At 46.0% G+C, this 18956-nt stretch overlaps 1 protein-coding gene across 1 annotated transcript in view; it reads left to right on the top strand.

Moving 5' to 3' along the window:
* LOC123761798 (exportin-T) overlaps positions 1-18956 on the top strand; it is a 209248-nt gene that overhangs the window by 8493 nt on the left and 181799 nt on the right. Inside the window, 2 exon segments of the mRNA XM_045748017.2 lie at positions 2827-2943; positions 14185-14304. Coding sequence (XP_045603973.2) covers positions 2827-2943; positions 14185-14304 — 237 coding nt within the window.

Here is an 18956-nt window from a genome sequence, read left to right as displayed (position 1 = left end):
CCAGGTGAAAAGAAATGTGCCCAACCATTTCTGTCCCACCCAGAATTCGAACCTGGGATTCCCTATTGTGAGTCGAGAATGAACCCAACTGTACAATTAAGATCCTAAAACAGTCAGAATGTTCCTGCATTTATCCATGAGGTAAATTTTCTCAACAATTTAGAAGTGGTGTAGATTATGGGAAGAAATGCAAACTTTTGTTGAAACGACTCGCCCAGAGAAAGATGTAGTGGGCCGTTGCCTTAACTTTTTTAATGACACTGTGATGTATCACTACAGACAAGTGTTACAACATAGGGAAAAAACAAGTCTCTATGGAAAAAGTTTTAGTGAGAAAAACAAGCGGTGAGCCACAAGCAGGTCCTAGTGGTGTGCTAGTGGAAATATTGCCAGAACAACTGTGGACATCTTCAAGAGAAAACTAGACTTTTTTCTAAAAGAAGTTCCGGACCAACCAGGCTGTGGTGGGTATGTGGGCCCACGAGCCACTCCAAGCAACAGCCTGGTGGGCCAAACTCTCACAAGTCAAGCCTGGCCTCAGGCCGGGCTTGGGGAGTAGAAGAACTCCCAGAACCCCATTAAGCAGACCATATCAAGTAGGTAAGCAGGCAAAATGTAGAAAAGAGAGTACCCCAGAGAAGTCATCACTGCCTGATGTTATAGTGGAAAGGGACTCCCCTTTCAAACATTAACACCTTTCCTGCCGAGGAGGGGGTCGTCACCATCTTCCATACACCAACAAGAATCATGAATAAAGGTAAGCTATAACGTGTACATAATACTGTATAGTGCTAAGTATTTGTGTGAATTAGGTATGAAATCTATTTTTAAGTTAATATTTTTGGGAGTGTGGAACGGATTAATTCAGTTTACATTATTTCTTATTGGAAAATTTGTTTTGGGTTGCGAATTTTTGGCTTACAAACCGTCTCTGGGAATGGATTCAATTCGTAAATGGAAGGGCCACTGTACTTGCTAAGGAAAAAACAATGTCCGAGATGGAGGTACCCCAGACATTTTTCTGGCTGTCGTAGAGATGTTCTGTAGCATGAAGGTGATCTGTCTGGCTGTCGTAGAGGTGTTCTGTAACATGAAGGTGATCTGTCTGACTGTCGTAGAGGTGTTCTGTAACATGAAGGTGATCTGTCTGGCTGTCGTAGAGGTGTTCTGTAACATGAAGGTGATCTGTCTGGCTGTCGTAGAGGTGTTCTGTAGCATGAAGGTGATCTGTCTGACTGTCGTAGAGGTGTTCTGTAACATGAAGGTGATCTGTCTGGCTGTCGTAGAGGTGTTCTGTAACATGAAGGTGATCTGTCTGGCTGTCGTAGAGGTGTTCTGTAGCATGAAGGTGATCTGTCTGGCTGTCGTAGAGGTGTTCTGTAACATGAAGGTGATCTGTCTGACTGTCTTAGAGGTGTTCTGTGGCATGAAGGTGATCTGTCTGGCTGTCGTAGAGGTGTTCTGTGGCATGAAGGTGATCTGTCTGGCTGTCTTAGAGGTGTTCTGTGGCATGAAGGTGATCTGTCTGACTGTCTTAGAGGTGTTCTGTGGCATGAAGGTGATCTGTCTGGCTGTCGTAGAGGTGTTCTGTAGCATGAAGGTGATCTGTCTGACTGTCGTAGAGGTGTTCTGTAACATGAAGGTGATCTGTCTGACTGTCTTAGAGGTGTTCTGTGGCATGAAGGTGATCTGTCTGGCTGTCGTAGAGGTGTTCTGTGGCATGAAGGTGATCTGTCTGGCTGTCTTAGAGGTGTTCTGTGGCATGAAGGTGATCTGTCTGGCTGTCTTAGAGGTGTTCTGTAACATGAAGGTGATCTGTCTGGCTGTCGTAGAGATGTTCTGTGGCATGAAGGTGATCTGTCTGGCTGTCTTAGAGGTGTTCTGTAACATGAAGGTGATCTGTCTGGCTGTCGTAGAGGTGTTCTGTAGCATGAAGGTGATCTGTCTGGCTGTCGTAGAGGTGTTCTGTAACATGAAGGTGATCTGTCTGGCTGCCTTAGAGGTGTTCTGTAACATGAAGGTGATCTGTCTGGCTGTCTTAGAGGTGTTCTGTAGCATGAAGGTGATCTGTCTGGCTGTCGTAGAGGTGTTCTGTAGCGTGAAGGTGATCTGTCTGGCTGTCTTAGAGGTGTTCTGTGGCATGAAGGTGATCTGTCTGGCTGTCTTAGAGGTGTTCTGTAGCATGAAGGTGATCTGTCTGGCTGTCGTAGAGGTGTTCTGTAACATGAAGGTGATCTGTCTGGCTGTCGTAGAGGTGTTCTGTAGCATGAAGGTGATCTGTCTGGCTGTCGTAGAGGTGTTCTGTAACATGAAGGTGATCTGTCTGGCTGTCGTAGAGGTGTTCTGTAGCATGAAGGTGATCTGTCTGGCTGTCGTAGAGATGTTCTGTAGCATGAGAGTGATCTGTCTGCCTGTCTTAGAGGTGTTCTGTGGCATGAAGGTGATCTGTCTGGCTGTCTTAGAGGTGTTCTGTGGCATGAAGGTGATCTGTCTGGCTGTCGTAGAGGTGTTCTGTAGCATGAAGGTGATCTGTCTGGCTGTCGTAGAGGTGTTCTGTAGCATGAAGGTGATCTGTCTGGCTGTCTTAGAGGTGTTCTGTGGCATGAAGGTGATCTGTCTGGCTGTCTTAGAGGTGTTCTGTAACATGAAGGTGATCTGTCTGGCTGTCTTAGAGGTGTTCTGTAACATGAAGGTGTTGAAGGGTGGAGGAAGAGGCAGCTTTCCACTGCTATACAGGGGAATTACGTGACTACATTTAAATTATTATGTCAAAAGAGTTAAAAGGTATGTTATATTGCTGTTCTTTATTCTATTTCTTGTCTACAGGCACTTGAATATCTGCAACAATTACGTGAGAGTCCGGATGGTTGGCAGCTGTGTGGGGCAACTCTCACCTCTGGTGGCCCGCCACTTGATGAAAAAGTGAAGTTTGTGTGTTTGCAGGTGTGTATATTAAGCTTATGGTGAATTAATGTCCCTGTTTAACCCTTGTAAGGCGCTAGGCTATTTAAGAAATAGCATTTGTCACCCACAGGCGCATACCAAAAAAAAAAAATTTCTTCTAAACCTGTTAATTTGTGTTCACTGATCATGGGACAAATAATAAAAAAATCGTAAGTGGCATATATTGCCCGCTATAGGGTGGAGAATTCTGGCAAAAAACAGGCGCTGACTGAGCATGCATCCCAGACGGTCTGTTGCTAGCCAGCTGTCAGGCAGGAGTGGCCACAAAGAGATAATTGCCTAATTATTTCAATGTCTCTGATTGATTTTTTGTAGTTTTTTTTGCTGTAATATTATTCAATAGTGTGTAGTCTAATATATTTATATACTGTAATATAATGTGTGAATCATCGCTGTACTCAAAAATATGGTGTGCATATTGTTGACTCAATTATTATGTTCATCAAACAGTGAACAAATACTTTGTCAGTTATTACACTATATACACAGGTTATATATAAGTATCTGCAGGTTTTGTTCACCATAACGAACCACTAAGTTGCTATTATGAGTCAAAAAGTAACGAGGAGTGACCGCCGTATACCAGCCAGCCACTCACGCCCTTCCTCAACACCTCACTCACCCACATTCTCCTCCCACAATACTGTTTTTGCTTTTATTAACTATATACAGACGTTATATATAAGTATCTACATTCGTGTTCACCATAACGAACCACTAAGTTGGTATGCTGAGTGGCAGTGGCAGCCAGTGGCAGCCCGCCACTGGCTGCCACTCCCTCCCTCACCTCATCTGACTCACCAGCATTCTCCTCCCACCATACTGTTTTTGCTTTTATATACAGACGTTATATATAAGTATTTACATGTTTTGTTCACCATAACTGTACATCTAAGCTTGTATGGTGAGTAAAGGCACAAAGACGTAGCTACTGACACAGTCAGCTGGTGGCGGCCGCCCTCAAGGCCAGACACACTAATATTTCTCCTCCAACAATACTGTTTGTGATGTTATTACACTATATACACACATTATATATAAGTATCTACCTGTTGTTGTTGTTTAAGATTCGCTACTTGGAACAAGTTCCAAATAGCACGAGCTATGGTGAGCCCGTAGGAGTATCTACCTGTTTTATTCACCATACTTGTACAAGTAAGCTGGTATGGTGCCCAAAGACCTTAGTGGTCACCAGTAAACAACATGATAAGTCGTGCAGACGATGCACCTCCCTCACCAAAATGGCAGCTCCCAACCTACTCCTTTTGCTGTTATTACACTATTCACACACATTATATATAAGTATCTACATTTGTGTTCACCATAGCGAACCACTAAGCTGGTATGGTGAGTGCAGTCAATAAAAGGTGGCCCCACACAGTCAGAAGACGACGCCACCATCCTCCCTCCCACAGCATTACTCCTCCCTCCATGGAGCACAGTGCTAAATATCACCATATTCCTGCAATTATCAGAACCCTGGTCAGTTTTATCACAGTCAGGGGTCTTCTGTAATAATATCATCACTAAATAATAGCAAGAACATGTATATTATGGCATTTTTAGGCGATGCTGTGGTCACAAGCTGAACAGCAGTGCTGTGAGCTCATGCTGCGTGCGTCAGGCTTGGTAGCTCACTCAATACTGATGCCCCTAACACCCGGGAATTTGGCCCACGATTTTTTTTTAAATGGTGTCTGTTTACAAGAGCCCTGATGGTGTGGTGAACCCCGTGTATCCGTGGTCTGTTTAAATCTTGCGTAGTACTCCAATACATCATATGATGTGGAGCGCCATGGAAGCCGGTGGCTGAGCGGACAGAACACTGTGGTCCTAGGTTCGATATCGGGCGCCGGCGAGAAACAATGGGCAGAGTTTCTTTTACCCTGATGCCCCTGTTATCTAGTAGTAAATAGGTACCTGGGAGTTAGTCAGCTGTCACGGGCTGCTTGCTTGGGGTGGAGGCCTGGTCGATGACCGGGCCGCAGGGACACTTAAGCCCCAAAATCATCTCAAGATAACCTCAAAATAGGCCCTAGAAGTAGGAAAGGGAATGACTCTGGTCTTTTTCAAGATGGGGAATTGTTACTAGAGGCCCGAGAAGGCAAATGTGAGCCCCTTGTTTGCATGGTATTTTTCAATTTTATAATTGGCCTAAAACAAACCTGGTTATGTGTGCAGTGCCATAGTTAATGCATCAAAGAAAATAAAGATGTTCCAGAGGTCTACAGTACCACTTACAAACATTGATGGGAGATTATCCAGATGAGTTATGGTAGCAACATAAAATCTACAGAGACATACAAACTAGATAAGGGTGTTTGCCTAATACTCACATGATTGTGCTTGTACTGGTTGAAGTTTAGCTCTTTGATCGCACCTTTCAACTTTTAATAAACTGGTGTACATGTTTCAGATCCTAGTGCCCACTATCATATCTATATTTGGAGCATATATGGAGTCTGTCTCCATCACTTCATTTCTTAGTGCATTCCATCTCTTCATTATTGATATTGAAAGTTTCCCATGGGGAGCCCCTATGGCTCCCTGGAGCTATTTGGCTGATGTGTGTTATATTAGTCTGGGGCATCAGTCAATTGGAGTTCAGCTTACCGGGGACCACGAGCCAGAACCTGGTCCCCTCAGAGAGGCAAAGGGAGCAATGGTCTGTAGAAGTCCCCATGTGGTTCAGGGTATTCCATGTCTGCCATTGACCAGGGTTAGCACCCAAAAAGGTAGGCATAACAAAACAATCCCTGTTTGGTAAGAATTTGTGACCGAAAACCGAACAGGGAGGCAGAACTCGCCTTACAACTTAAGGAAACAAGCAAACACAAATGTCACACATCACCGCCAGTTTAGCTTTTGGTAGGAAGTGGTATCTTTTGCTAGTAGGGCGCAAGGTACTGCGCAGCTCGCCTACCTACGCGGTGACCAGTTTCTGTTCCTTCTGGAAACATTGTCCTTTTGCAGTTTATTTTATTTTTATTTTCTTGCCTGGATAGGGTCTGCCTGGTTTGGCTATTGGTCCACCTCTGTTGTTTGGGTGGCCCTCGGTTAGGTTGCTGCAATGTGCTAGGTTGGTTGCATGCCCGGATGCCCCATTTTGATAATTGGGACCTGGGCTGCTTTGACTTTGGTTCTGTCCATTCTCCCTGTTCCTTTCCCTGTTGTTCATCATGTTTCCCATCCCATGCTTCTAGCTCCCAAACGTCTGAGGGTTTTGGAGTTGGGGCAGGGTTTAGTTGGTAATGAGATTCGGGCATCTTTGGGGGCTGCCCCATTCAGTTGGGGACGGAGGCATTTGAGCCAGTTCCTCCTGCCGAGGCTTCTGGGTCCTACCAGCAGGCCCCCTTCTTTTCTGCCTTTTCCCTGGACTCTGCCTTTTCTTCAGGGGTAGAGGGTATGGAGGACTGCTCTGCCCCGGGTCCTGGTTTGGAGGATTCCGGGTCTGCGGAGTAGTTGACCTACGGGGGCTTGGGGCCTCCCTTTGACCCCGCTTGGGTGTTGGTGCCCTCTTCGTGAGACTTATTGTTGCACGAGGAGGGGTTTTCTTACCTCCCTTCTCTGTATAAGTATGATATGGGGTCGGCTCCTCCCCGGGTTCGGTTCCGGGTTCCCTTGGGTTCCTCGGTTCCTTCTTTCCAGAGGTTTTCTGCCTCATATCTCACCTAAGATGGTTCGGGAGGTGCTTGCTGCCTACCACTTCGAGACCTGGATTCTGCCTCCGTGATGGATCCGTCCTCATTTGAGTTCGGTTCTTCTTCCCCGTATTGAGTACGTTTGGAGGTTCCGTAGTCTTCCTGGCTGGTAGACTGCCCATTCGTTTCGTTGGGGGTATGGCATGAGTTCTGTTGGACCCGCACGCTTGAATGGCGAAAAACCTCTGCTGTTCTACATGTTTACATGGAGAGAGAATTTGAGCACCTTAATTCCTGCTTGTTCACCAGTACTTCCTCAGGATGTAGGCCTTATGCAGCTGCACGTGCAGGTGCCTTCCCTTTCAGTGTCCTTGGTTGCTGAGTATTTGCGAGCCTGTAGGTATTTGGCTTCGGTCTTGCACTTCTTTTCCCTTTTCGAACTGTCTTCGTCCTGGCTTGAGGAGGATGTGGAGGCGTTGAGTACTGGGCCATCTTTTGGTGCAGTGACTTCGGCAGCTCGGGCGCCAGCTGCGCTGTTAAGGCTCTCTGCACTGATTCTCAAGGAGGCAATGTGTCTGTTCTTTGCTTCTCGCCTCGCATCCCGTCCCGTCAGGCTGTGCTCGCTCTTTCTTTGGAATCAGCTTGGGCCCTGTCTCTTAAGTTTTCGTCGCCGTTTTGTCCGTTGCTTTTGCGAAGTCTGGTAACGCAGTTTCTGCAGGCGGCTTCGTCTAGTTATCATCCTATGTCGGTCTTGTTGGTTCGTTTTGTCCGTTGCTGTTTGCGGAGTCTGGTAACACAGTTTCTGCAGGAGGCTTCGTCTAGTTATCGTTCTATGTCGATCTTGTTGGTTCTTCGGGATGGTCGTTCTCGGCCTTTTTGGAAGGGTCATGCCAAGCTTGGGGTTCCTCCAGTCGGGGTGGGTGCAAGCTTCTGAACCAACGTTGTCTTCGGAACTTTTGTCTGGTGTTGTCTGGTGTTGTCTGGTCGGCCAAGCTCTGTTCGGCGGTCGGCTGCTCGTAAAGGGCGTTGAGCCTTTCACGGTTCGCCCCCTTGATGGGGCAATGGGTAATTACCTAAGTGTAGTTACAGGATGAGAGCTACGCTCATGGTGTCCTGTCTTCCCAGCACTCTTTGTCATATAACGCTTTGAAACTACTGACGGTCCTTGCCTCCACCACCACCTCGCCTAACTTGTTCCAACCGTCTACCACTCTGTTTGCGAAAGTGAATTTTCTTATATTTCTTCGGCATCTGTGTTTAGCTAGTTTAAATCTATGACCTCTTGTTCTTAAACTTCCAGGTCTCAGGAAATCTTCCCTATCGATTTATCAATTCCTGTTACTATTTTGTATGTAGTGGTCATATCACCTCTTTTTCTTCTGTCTTCTAGTTTTGGCATATTTAATGCCTCTAACCTCTCCTCGTAGTTCTTGCCCTTCAGTTCTGGGAGCCACTTTGTAACATGTCTTTGCACCTTTTCCAGTTTGTTGATGTGCTTCTTAAGATATGGGCACCACACAACCGCTGCATATTCTAGCTTTGGCCTGACAAAAGTCGTGAACAATTTCTTTAGTATTTCGCCATCCATGTATTTAAAAGCAATTCTGAAGTTAGAAAATGTAGCACAACGTTCTTTATGTGGTCCTCAGGTGATAGTTTTCTATCTAGAACCACCCCTAGATCTCTTTCTTATCAGAATTCCTTAAAGATTTCTCACATAATTTATAGGTTGTGTGGGGTCTATGTTTGCCTATTCCACATTCCATAAAATGGCATTTATTCACATTAGCTTCCATTTGCCAAGTGGTACTCCATATACTTATTTTGTCCAGGTCTTCTTGAAGGGCATGGCAATCATCTAAGTTAGTTATCCTTCCTATTATCTTAGCATCATCAGCAAACATGTTTAAGTAATTCTGTATTCTATTTGGTAGATCATTTATGTGGACAATGAACATCACCGGTGCAAGAACTGAACCCTGTGGTACTCCACTTGTGATATTTCTCCAGTCCGATACATTGCCTCTGATTACTGCCCTCATTTTTCTATCAGTCAGAAAATTTTTCATCCATGTTAGAAGTTTACCTGTCATCCCTCCAATATTTTCCAGTTTCCAAAACAACCTCTTATGTGGAACTCTGTCGAAAGCCTTTTTTAGGTCCAGATAGATGCAGTCAACCCGACCATCTCTTTCCTGTAAAATCTCTGTGGCTCGATCATAGAAAGTGCGTAAGTTCGTTACACAGGATCTTCCAGATCAAAAAACCATACTGTCTGTCTGATATTATATCATTTCTCTCCAGGTGTTCTACCCATTTAGTTTTTATTATTTTTTCCAATATTTTCACTATTACACTTGTCAATGATACAGGTCTATAATTGAGGGGGTCTTCCCTGCTGCCACTTTTGTAGATTGGAACTATGTTAGCCTTTTTCCACACGTCTGCTACGGCTCCTGCACACAGGGATGCCTGAAAGATCAGTTGAAGTGGAATGCTGAGCTCAGATGCACATTCTCTCAGAACCCATGGTGAAACTCCATCTGGACCAACTGCTTTGTTCGTACTTAGCTCCTTTAGCATATTTTCCACTTCATCTCTAGACACCTCTATAAGCTCTATGTTGTTCTCTGGAATTCTTATTGTGTCTGGTTCTCTGAAGATTTCATTTTGTACATGTGTAAATATGTGTTGGTGTTCTGCGATCTTCCTCACAGGTAATACACTGCACTAGCTATTTTTCCTCTCTTCAGTCATAGCCACCCTTGATACTGGGGGAGTTTTGGATTTTCTATATAGGGAGACTTCCTAGATTTTTTTTCTCTGAATACGGGTGTAGGGTGGCTCGGAGTGACGCTGCCTCAGCCTCTACTGTACGCCGACTCTTATCCTACTGCATAGACAACTTCAGACATAATCCACTGGCGATGCTTCCAGATTATTACACGGCTGTGGTGTGTCGTGCCGTTATATTGCCTACACTCTACAGGCGTGATTATACGGTCTGGCGACACCATCAGCCAAGCACTGGTTCTCAATTTTTGGATGAGTGTTTGGTATTGTTTGTGGTATGTTGATTTGACCACTTTGCATGCATCTTAATGTAACCTTAATATGTCCATATATATTGTTATTCGTTGCACTGTGGGCCATAGCCCCGAATTTTGATATTTTTTTATTTACTTTTTCGGCGACGGAATCTTTTCTTGCCTCTGGACACTCATTCATTGACTGTCATTCAGTGCCTGGCTGCACTCTAGTATATACTTTGGAATCTCTCTGTACATTACGTTAGCAATTGCTACCGAAGTCATATTAGTTTATCATATTGATTATACACTTTCTTGTCCCTAGCTGCTGGTATGTGGGGCATATTTATGATCTTTTCATTGCATATTTATGTATTTCCTACCTCTACGCTACACATTCTTGTGTATGTGTAGCATAGTATGTGTAGTATGTAGTATGTGCATGTTGGCTATACTACTGATATTGCTAGGCTGGACTATGTACATGTTCTGTTCCCTGATTTTGAACTGACCCGTGTTCAGTTATAGCACTGAGTTCTTCCATCTTCTCGTATCACACTACCGGCTGCTGTGTTACAATGTCTGCAGGTGGATATCGATTTCCATTCAATCACTCTTGCCCCCAACAGTTCATTTTCGTTCGGATGGGGGGAGCTAGGAATTACTGGCTAGCCTGTAGCCAGGCTACAGGCTAGTTTGTGTTAGTTTTCCATACAGGAATTTATATTTTAGTGCAGTACACGTCCGAAGTAGTTCTCATACATTAATTGGCAGCGTGTGTGTCTTTCTTCCCTACTGGGGCTGGTTGCGCCATTCCTGCGGGATGCAGGGTCTCTGTTTTCGCTTTGCGTGTTGGCTCGTGGTGCTCGCTTCCTTGTTGGCCTCTGCCTGGGCCCTGACTCTTCAGTTTTCATCCCCATTTTTTCCTTGCTGTTTGCTTGGTCTACAGTTGGGCTGTTTCTGCAAGCGGCTTCTTCTCGTTGTCATCCGTTATTGGCCTTGTTGGTCTTTCAGGGGTCCTGGGGAGGTTCCTCCCGAACAGGACGTGTCTGCTCGCCCGGGCTGGTTCTTTCCCTGCTCGCAGGGTTTGGGTTCCTGGTGCCCTGGCGGACGTTCGTCTGGTTCACTGACAGCCTTGGTTTCAGGCGCTGCTTGCTCAGTATCCATACCCAGGGATTTTCCCACGGCTCTGCTTCTTTCAGATGCTCGGTCCAGTCTGTTACGGGGCCAGTTTGATCTTCTCCTTGAGTCTTTGTGTCTGGTAATTTTGACTTGTCTATCACCATCTGTTTGGTGATCAGGTGGCTTCGTTGATGGTGTCCCACCTGCGTGTTTTGTCCAGGCGGCAGTATGTGGTTTCCTGGCGGACCTTCCTTTTTCTTTTCATCTCTTCGTAGGTATACTTCGCTTTTTGTTGAGGTGGTCTTGTCCTTTTCTCTAGTGGCTGTTTCAGGACCGCCTTCATTTGCTGCATTCTGTCGCCTCATATCGTGTGGTGCTGGCGGAGCCGTTACGGTTTGCTTTTGTGTTTGATGTTCCATCTGCACAGTTTCACAAGCTGGCTGAGGTGTTATTTCACCTCTGTTCTGCTCATGCGGCGCCTGAGCCGTCCTGATCTTTGAACACGATGCCTTCTTATCTCTTCCCCTCGGTTGGTTGTGGCCCCTTCGACTCCAGATTGTTTCTCAGAAGTTTTTGCTCATTTGGGTTCTGGTGTTAGGTTTGTTTGTTACAGCCATTCTTCTTTTTCTGGCAAGGTTGGGTCAGCTGTTTTTCAGGTGGGGTCCCTGGGGTTGTTCCTTGGTTGGTGTTGGCCGGGGGGCATCTTCTTGTGTCCAGTTGTGGCTCCCAGCCATTGCCTGCGTGCCATGGCCTCTTTGGCCCTGGACATGCTATGAGTTGCCCGGGGGTTTCTTTCTTCCCTGTTCTGGGGTTCAGGTCTCCTGGGTCATCTGCGGGGTCATTTCGGTGTTGCCTGTTGTCTTGTTTTCAGGTTTTAGGCGTGTGGTTTATGCTTCCCAGGTTTGTCCCTCTTTTGTCCTTGACTTTGGGCAGGTAGCGCCAGAGATCCGAAGGGGCTCATCCCAGAAAACCAGAGTTTAATGTAATGAAATGCCATTTTCTGGGTGAGATCCGGAGGCTTCCCAGCAACCCTCCCTTCCCCCTGGTCGGCACGGTTTTTCGCGTGTTTTGACATCCTGTCTTGAACTGACAGGTGAATTGTCGGTGTGATGGGTCTGGGAGCTCCCCCTTTTGCCTCCCGGGGAGCGGGGAGCTACGCAGACAAGTGACGTGGCAAATGTGATGTCATGCTTGTTTGCTCTTTTTCAGTTGGGGAGTTCTGTTTACTTGCTAGTTTTCTGTAGTTTAACCAGATTAGGGATTTGTTTTGGGGCGCCTACCTTTCTGGGTGCCCGGTCCGGTCAATGGCAGACATAGAATGCTCCACACACGTGTGCATTTCTATAGACCATTGCTCCTCGTACCTCTCTGAGGGGGGGGGGGCCAGGTTCTGGCTCGTGGTTCCCGGTAGGCCTAGAAATCCATTCACACTGACTGATGTCAATGTCTGATAATATACATATCAGCCTGGATAGCTCTGGGGAGCCTCCGGGACTCGCCCAGAAAATGGCGTTTCATTATATTCAACGGTGGTTTTTTTTGTGTTGGCCAGTCTTACATATACAGCTGATAATATTCATTTGATGTTAGCTTCTGGTGACGTGTTCTGTGTGATATCAGCCTCAAGTCTTTTTCTCTGTGATCCCATATGGTAACTTGCAGCTGGTCGTCTCCTGTTCTGAACACCTAGCTTTATTATCTTGCAATTGCTTGAGATTAACTTGAGTAACCACTTGCTAGCCCATTCTTTAATTTTGTCCAGGTTATCTTGTAGTTTCTTACAGCCTTCTTTCATACACACCCTTATCAACATTTTTTACATCAGCAAGCATTGAGAGGAAGGAGTCTTATCCCAATTGGCAAGTTATTGAGGATTATTCCTATTGAGGAATAGGATTGGCTCTAGTGCCAAGTCTTGTGGAATGCCACTGATAGCATCTCACCACTCCGAGATATCTCATCCCACTGTGAATCTGTTTTTGCTGGAGAGGTACTCCTTAATCCATTGAAGTACCTTCCTTGTGCATGTTTCTCCATTTTATGCACTGTATTTTCTGTGGGGTACTATGTTAAAGGGTTTCTGACAGTCCAAAAATATACAGTCTGCCTATTCTTTTTTGCCTTGTGTGATCACAGTGGCCCAGTCATAGAAATTTATCAAGTTTGTGAGGCAGGATTTGTCATGCTGTGTTACAAGCTCCTCTTTCTAAATGTTCTACTTGGCTCTTTTTTATTCTCTGTAATGTGGCTGTGAAGCAGCTTAAGCTGGGCTTTTGCTTTATCTACAGTCTTATTTCCAAATTGCATTTTTGCTTTGCTTCTCATTCTGAGGTGCTCATTTCTGGCTCTTTCCTCTTCTTTTCTCTTGCAATTTTCTGTGTCTTTATGATAATACATTTTCTTTCCATGTATCCTTGGTTAATAAGTCTATGCTGTATATAGATTTTATTTTAATAAGGTTTCTCCCTTAACTGTATGATTTAATTAGATATACAAAGAGAAATCACACTAACGTGATGTATCAATGAGAAAATCCATAGGAGTTGTGATGAGGATTCGAACCTATGCATTTGGTATTCCCAGGCACACTCTAGACAACTAGGCCACGACAGCCCTCCAAATGCACTCTCTAGAAAGAAGACGAGAGAGAGATATCAAATAATATACACGTGGAAAATACCGGAGGGCTAAGTACCAAATCTACACAGTAAAATAACAACGTACTGGAGTGAACGATATGGAAGAAAATGCAGAATAGAACCAGTGAAGAGCAGGGGTGCCATAGGCACAATCAGAGAACACTGTATAAACATCAGGGGTCCGTGGTTGTTCAACACCCTCCCAGCGAGCATAAGAAATATTGCCGGAACAACCGTAGACATCTTCAAGAGGAAACTAGATTTGTTCCTCCAAGGAGTGCCGGACCAACCGGGCTGTGGTGGGTATGTGGGCCTGCGGGCCGCTCCAAGCAACAGCCTGGTGGACCAAACTCTCACAAGTCAAGCCTGGCCTTGGGCCGGGCTTGGGTAGTAGAACTACTCCCAGAACCCCATCAACCAGGTATCAGTCAGGACAGGTCGTGGTCTAGTTATGTGCCAGTGGCGGGGAATACCCAGTGTGAAAGTTCGACTCCTCATCACAACTCCTACGAATTTTCTCATTGATACATTACGTTAGTGTGAGCCTGGGAATACTCAACGCATAGGTTCGAATCCTCATTACAGCTCCAATGGATTTTTTCATTTAATTAGATTTTTTTTAGGAAGACATAATTTTACACTACTTACTAAGTTTAAGTTGTAAGTTGCCCGTACAATTTTTTTTTTTTTTTTGCGTGATTGTGAGTTTCTGTTATCATTAAAATTTTGGGGCTTGTCTACTTTATTCTTGTGGTATTTTATTTGAAGAATGAATGTTTTCTTTTTCAGGTTTTAGAGCATTATGCTCGGACCATGTACATGAGTTCTAATCCTGAGGAGCAGACACGCTTCAGACAGTATCTCTCACAGTGGATGACAGCTCTCTGCATGAATAATGAAGCTGAGAAAGTAAGTCACAAAATAGCATTTAACTTATTATATTGTAATAACTAATTGCCACAGTTTTGTTTTATATACCAGTAACATAATGTAACAAATGTAAACAGTAACCTCGTGCTTGCACGCGAGGTCACGCAGCCATGTGGTGGGTGTAACCATGGTGTGGAGGACAAGCAGCTTGGGTCCACACCCATTATATAGCTCCAATACTGAATGATGAACTTATATCTCTGGTATCAGTATTGATAATGAAAATCTTTTCACGTGAGAACATTCATTAAATTTTGCACACAATGGTAACCGGTGGCACAGTGGTTAGCACGGTCGCCTCACAATCAAATGGTCCTGGGTTCGCATCCCAGGCAGGGTGAGACGTATGGGCAAGTATCCTTACACCCGTTGCCTCTGTTCACCTAGTAGTGATTAGGAACCTGGGTGTTAGTCGGGTGTTGTGGGTCCATCCTGGGAATGGTCATGTGCTACATGTATCCGAGGTATACTCGTATGTCCCACAAATGGTGCTAGACAGCATGAGGAAAAATAGCCAGAAGGCTACACATGAAACATGCTGTAAGGCAAAGAGATTAGAGCTGCAAGGCCACTGCACAGAGTGGGCTGGAAGGTCCCAGAGTAAGAAAAATAAAGGGTTCACATCCTAAGTCAAAGGGTGGGTTTATACCCAAATAAGTCATCTACAACCTTAGTATGGCTAATAAGGAATAGTTCATTAAAATATTTGCTAAACTATAGTTAGTGGTGATCACTGAACTTCCAATATTGAGTTAAAAAGTGTGTACAATTCCCTGAAGTGTCTTTTATAAATGTATTCACAATCATATACTGGTACAGTGTAATTAAAATAAATGAAAACAACAAATTAAGATTATACAGTACAAAACTATGAAATAAACTGGCGAAAATATAACACTTGCTGGTTCTGTGGCAGTGTAAGATTCTGTTGGCATGTGCAGGCTTGAGTGGCGGAGTTGACTACGGTCATTCAGGTTTACCTCGGGGGCGAGTTTGAGCACCTCAGTGAGTGCTTGTTCATCCCTGTGGTTCCTCGTGATAAGTGCAGCTTCATGTGCAGGTTCCCTTTCTTTCGGCATCCCGGTAACTGAGGATTTGCACTCCCGTGGGCTTCGGACTTGCACTTTTTTTCCCTGCTGGAGCTGTCCTCGGGTTGGCTCGAGGATGTGGAGGAGCTAGGTTTCAGGCCTGTGTTTGTTGCGCTTGCCTCGGCGGCTCAGCATCCGCTTATTGAAATCCGCTTGGGCCCTGGCTCTTAGATTTTTGTACCCCTTTTGTCCGTTGCTGTTTGCAGAGTCTGCGGTGGTGCAATTTCTGCAGGCGTTGCCAGTCTATGTAGGACTTGTTGGTTCTCCAGAAGAGGTTACCTTACCTCGTGGTACCATGGTGTCCATGATGGTCCTGCTCGGAAGGGTCGTGCCAAGACTTGGGGTTCCTTCAGTCGTCATAAGCCGGTTGTGCCAGTTTCAGGGCCAGCCCCGTCCTGCAGAGTCGTTGGTGTCTGGTCTGGCACAGTATTTGCTCTGAGCGTTGGTTGGGCTCTCGTAAGGGTCGTCTGTCTTTTTGCGATTCGCCCTATTCATGGGGCGATGGAGGGGAGGCTCGCATTGTTTGCTCTCACCTGGTCTCACGATTCGTGGGCATTTCAGGTCGTTTCCTCCTGCCTGCGGTGGTGTTGGGTGTCCTCCTCCTCCTCCTCCTTTGGGAGGTTCGAGGCTGGCGGGGCAGGCCTTTTCTCCTGTGCTCTATCAGGCCATCCTGGAGTGGGTTTGCTTGGGCGTGGTCGAAATCAAAGTGTCTCTCAAATGGGTTTCCTGCCTGTTTCCAATTCTGAAACGGGACTGTGCGGACCTGCTGTTCATTCTGGACCAATCCCCTCTGAACCCCTGGGTCTTTTGTCTCTCCTTTAGGATGACCACTCTGTCCCAGGTCCGGCTGATTTTGGAGCCGGGCTATTGGATGGTGACCCTGGACCTCTGGGACGCGTATTGGCACATCCCGATTTATCCGGGATTCAGGGACTGGCTCTGTTTTGTCATTGGGCGACAGGCTTACAATTTTTGTTGCCTTCCTTTCTGCTTAAATCTGGCACCTCATGTGTTCGCACACCTAACCTGGGTCATGGTGACCCTTTTGCTTCTGTTAGGCATCTGGGTTCTGGCTTACCTCGACAACTGGCTGGTCTGGGTTACCAGCCAGTCCACGTGTCTGCTCGCCAGGGATTTAGTTCTTTCCCAGCTCGTCGGGTTTGGGTTCTTGGTGAACTGGCGGAAGTACCATTTGGTTCCCTCTCAGGTTTGGACTTGGCTGGGTTTTGTGTGGTACTCTCAGACTGCTTCCTTATCTTCCTCCTGCAGCGTTGCTGCTGCTACAGTCCCGCCATGGGCTGTTTTTGCAGGGCACCCCGGTCACTCTTCATTTGTTCGAACAGCTGTGCAGGAGTCTGAACTTCACCGTGCTGGTCTACCTTTCGGGTTGGATATGGCTTCGGTGGCTGTTCTGATTCCTTCGGGTACGTGCCTTTTGACACTTGCGATCGCTGTGTTCGGACCGGGGGGCCTTGCGTCAGCTGTTGTGTCGTCAGCTCCCTCTTCAGATTTGTTGAGGGTTCTGTACCATCTCGCCTGCCCGACCCCTCCCTTGATGTGTTCGTAGATGCCTCATCTCTCAGCTGGGGCTTTGTGACCAGTGCCCACTAGGCCGGCCAGGGTCGATGGGGTCCGTCCTTTCATCATGCTCACAGCATGGCACGGGAGTTGGCGGTGGTGGTGTGACATTCGCTTCAGAGGGTTCGAGTTGCTGGCAGATTGACAATTCGGCTCCAGTCAGACTGTTGCTCTGTGGTTCATTGTCTGAACCGTGGGGGTTTGATGCAGTGCTTGCCTCTTCGGATGACTCGTTTGCTGAGTTCTCGGGGTTTGGCTCTCCTGGCAGATCATCTCCAGGTAGTGTCCGACATCCTGGCGGATGGCCTGTCCCGTTTAATTCTCCTGTTCACGGAATGGGTGGTCAACACTGGTTTGTTCCATTGGTTCTGTCTGACATTCGGGCACCTGGAGGTGGACCTCGTGTCAGCTTAGTCGAGGCATCTTTCAGTACAGTGGCACCTCGACTTACGATTGCCCCGACTTACAATAATTTCGAGTTACGATATAAATTTGATCGAAAAATGCGACTCGACTTACGATAATGTCATCAACTAACGATATTGGTTGATTCATGTTCGGGTCGACCGAGTGCATGGATCCCGGTCATGCGGGCCAACCTCCCTCAGTTTACTAGAGCCGCCTGCTTAGTGACGATCACACTTATAAGAAATTCTCTTTTTGTGGTGATTGTTTGCTTTTTGAACATAAAACTGATTATTATATATCACGCCATGGGTCCCAAGAAAGTGGTAAGGTTCAACATATGAAAACACATGTAAGAATGACCATAGAGGGAAAAAGAAGATGATCATACGTAAACATGAAAATGGCACTCATATTGTTGAACTAGCTAGGCAGTACAACAAATCTTCAGAGGAGGAGGAGGAAGCGGCGGCATTAGAGGATGGCCCTTCCTCATTATTTAAGAAAATGTGTGCAGGTGGGGAAGAAGTTTTGGTGAAAAGAATCACCCAGATAAACCTGTAACAGGCCGTTGCATTTATCTTTTTAATGACAATGTGATGCCTCACTAAAGTGAGCCAGAAGCAGGTCCTAGTGGTATGCAGGCAAAATGTGCCAGTGTGTGTACCCCAGAGAAGTCCTCACTGCCTGATGTTATAATGGAAGGGGACTACCCTTCAAAACAGTAACACCTCTCCTCCTCCCCTCCTCACCATCTTCCATATGCCATCAAGAGTCCTCCATTAAGATATGATAAACATATGTACTGTATTGTAGTTGGAGAAAAAAAATTGTATTCAGTATAAAATGTATTTTTAAGTTAATATCTTTGACGGTGCGGAACGGATTAATTCAATTCCTTTTATTTCTTATGGGAAAAATCGTTTCGACTTATGATATTTCGACTTACGGTATGTCTCTGGGAATGGATTACCATCGTAAATCGAGACCCCACTGTATATGTGGCGCCCTCCCCCGACTGTGAGGCCATCGGGGGTCAATTCCTTTCGAATGGACTGGTCGAGGTGGGGTTACCTGTCCCTGTTGATAATATTGGATTGTTGCTCCAGGTCCTGGCTTGCTTGGAGACTTACCAGGAAAGGGTAGTTCTGTTAGCTCCTTGGTGGCCGGCCCAGCCCTGGTTTCAGGTGCTGTTTACTCAGTGTCCGAACCCGAGGGTCTTCCCTCGGCTCCGCCTCTTTCAGCAGATTGGTCCAGTCCGGTATGTGGCTGGTTCAATCTCCTCCTCCACTCTTTGTGTCTGGTCTTTTTGAAGTGGGTTTATCACTACTTGTATGGTGATCAGGTGGCTTTTTTGATGATGTCCGACCTGCGAGTTTCGTCTAGGTGGCAGTATGAAGTTTTCTGGCGGTTCTTTCGGCACTTTTTGTCTCTTCGTTGGTTGTTTCAATTTTTGATTGGGTTGTTTTGCCCTTTCCCTCTTGGTTGTTTCAGGACCGTCATCTTATGTCGAATGCTGTCTCTTTATATCATGCGGCACTGGCGTAGCTGCTTCTGCTT

This window comes from Procambarus clarkii, chromosome 24 (assembly GCF_040958095.1).
Source record: "Procambarus clarkii isolate CNS0578487 chromosome 24, FALCON_Pclarkii_2.0, whole genome shotgun sequence".
NCBI classification, from domain to species: domain Eukaryota; kingdom Metazoa; phylum Arthropoda; class Malacostraca; order Decapoda; family Cambaridae; genus Procambarus; species Procambarus clarkii.
The sequence above is the reverse complement of the archived record's forward strand: the minus strand, read 5'-3'. Positions and strand labels throughout refer to the sequence as shown.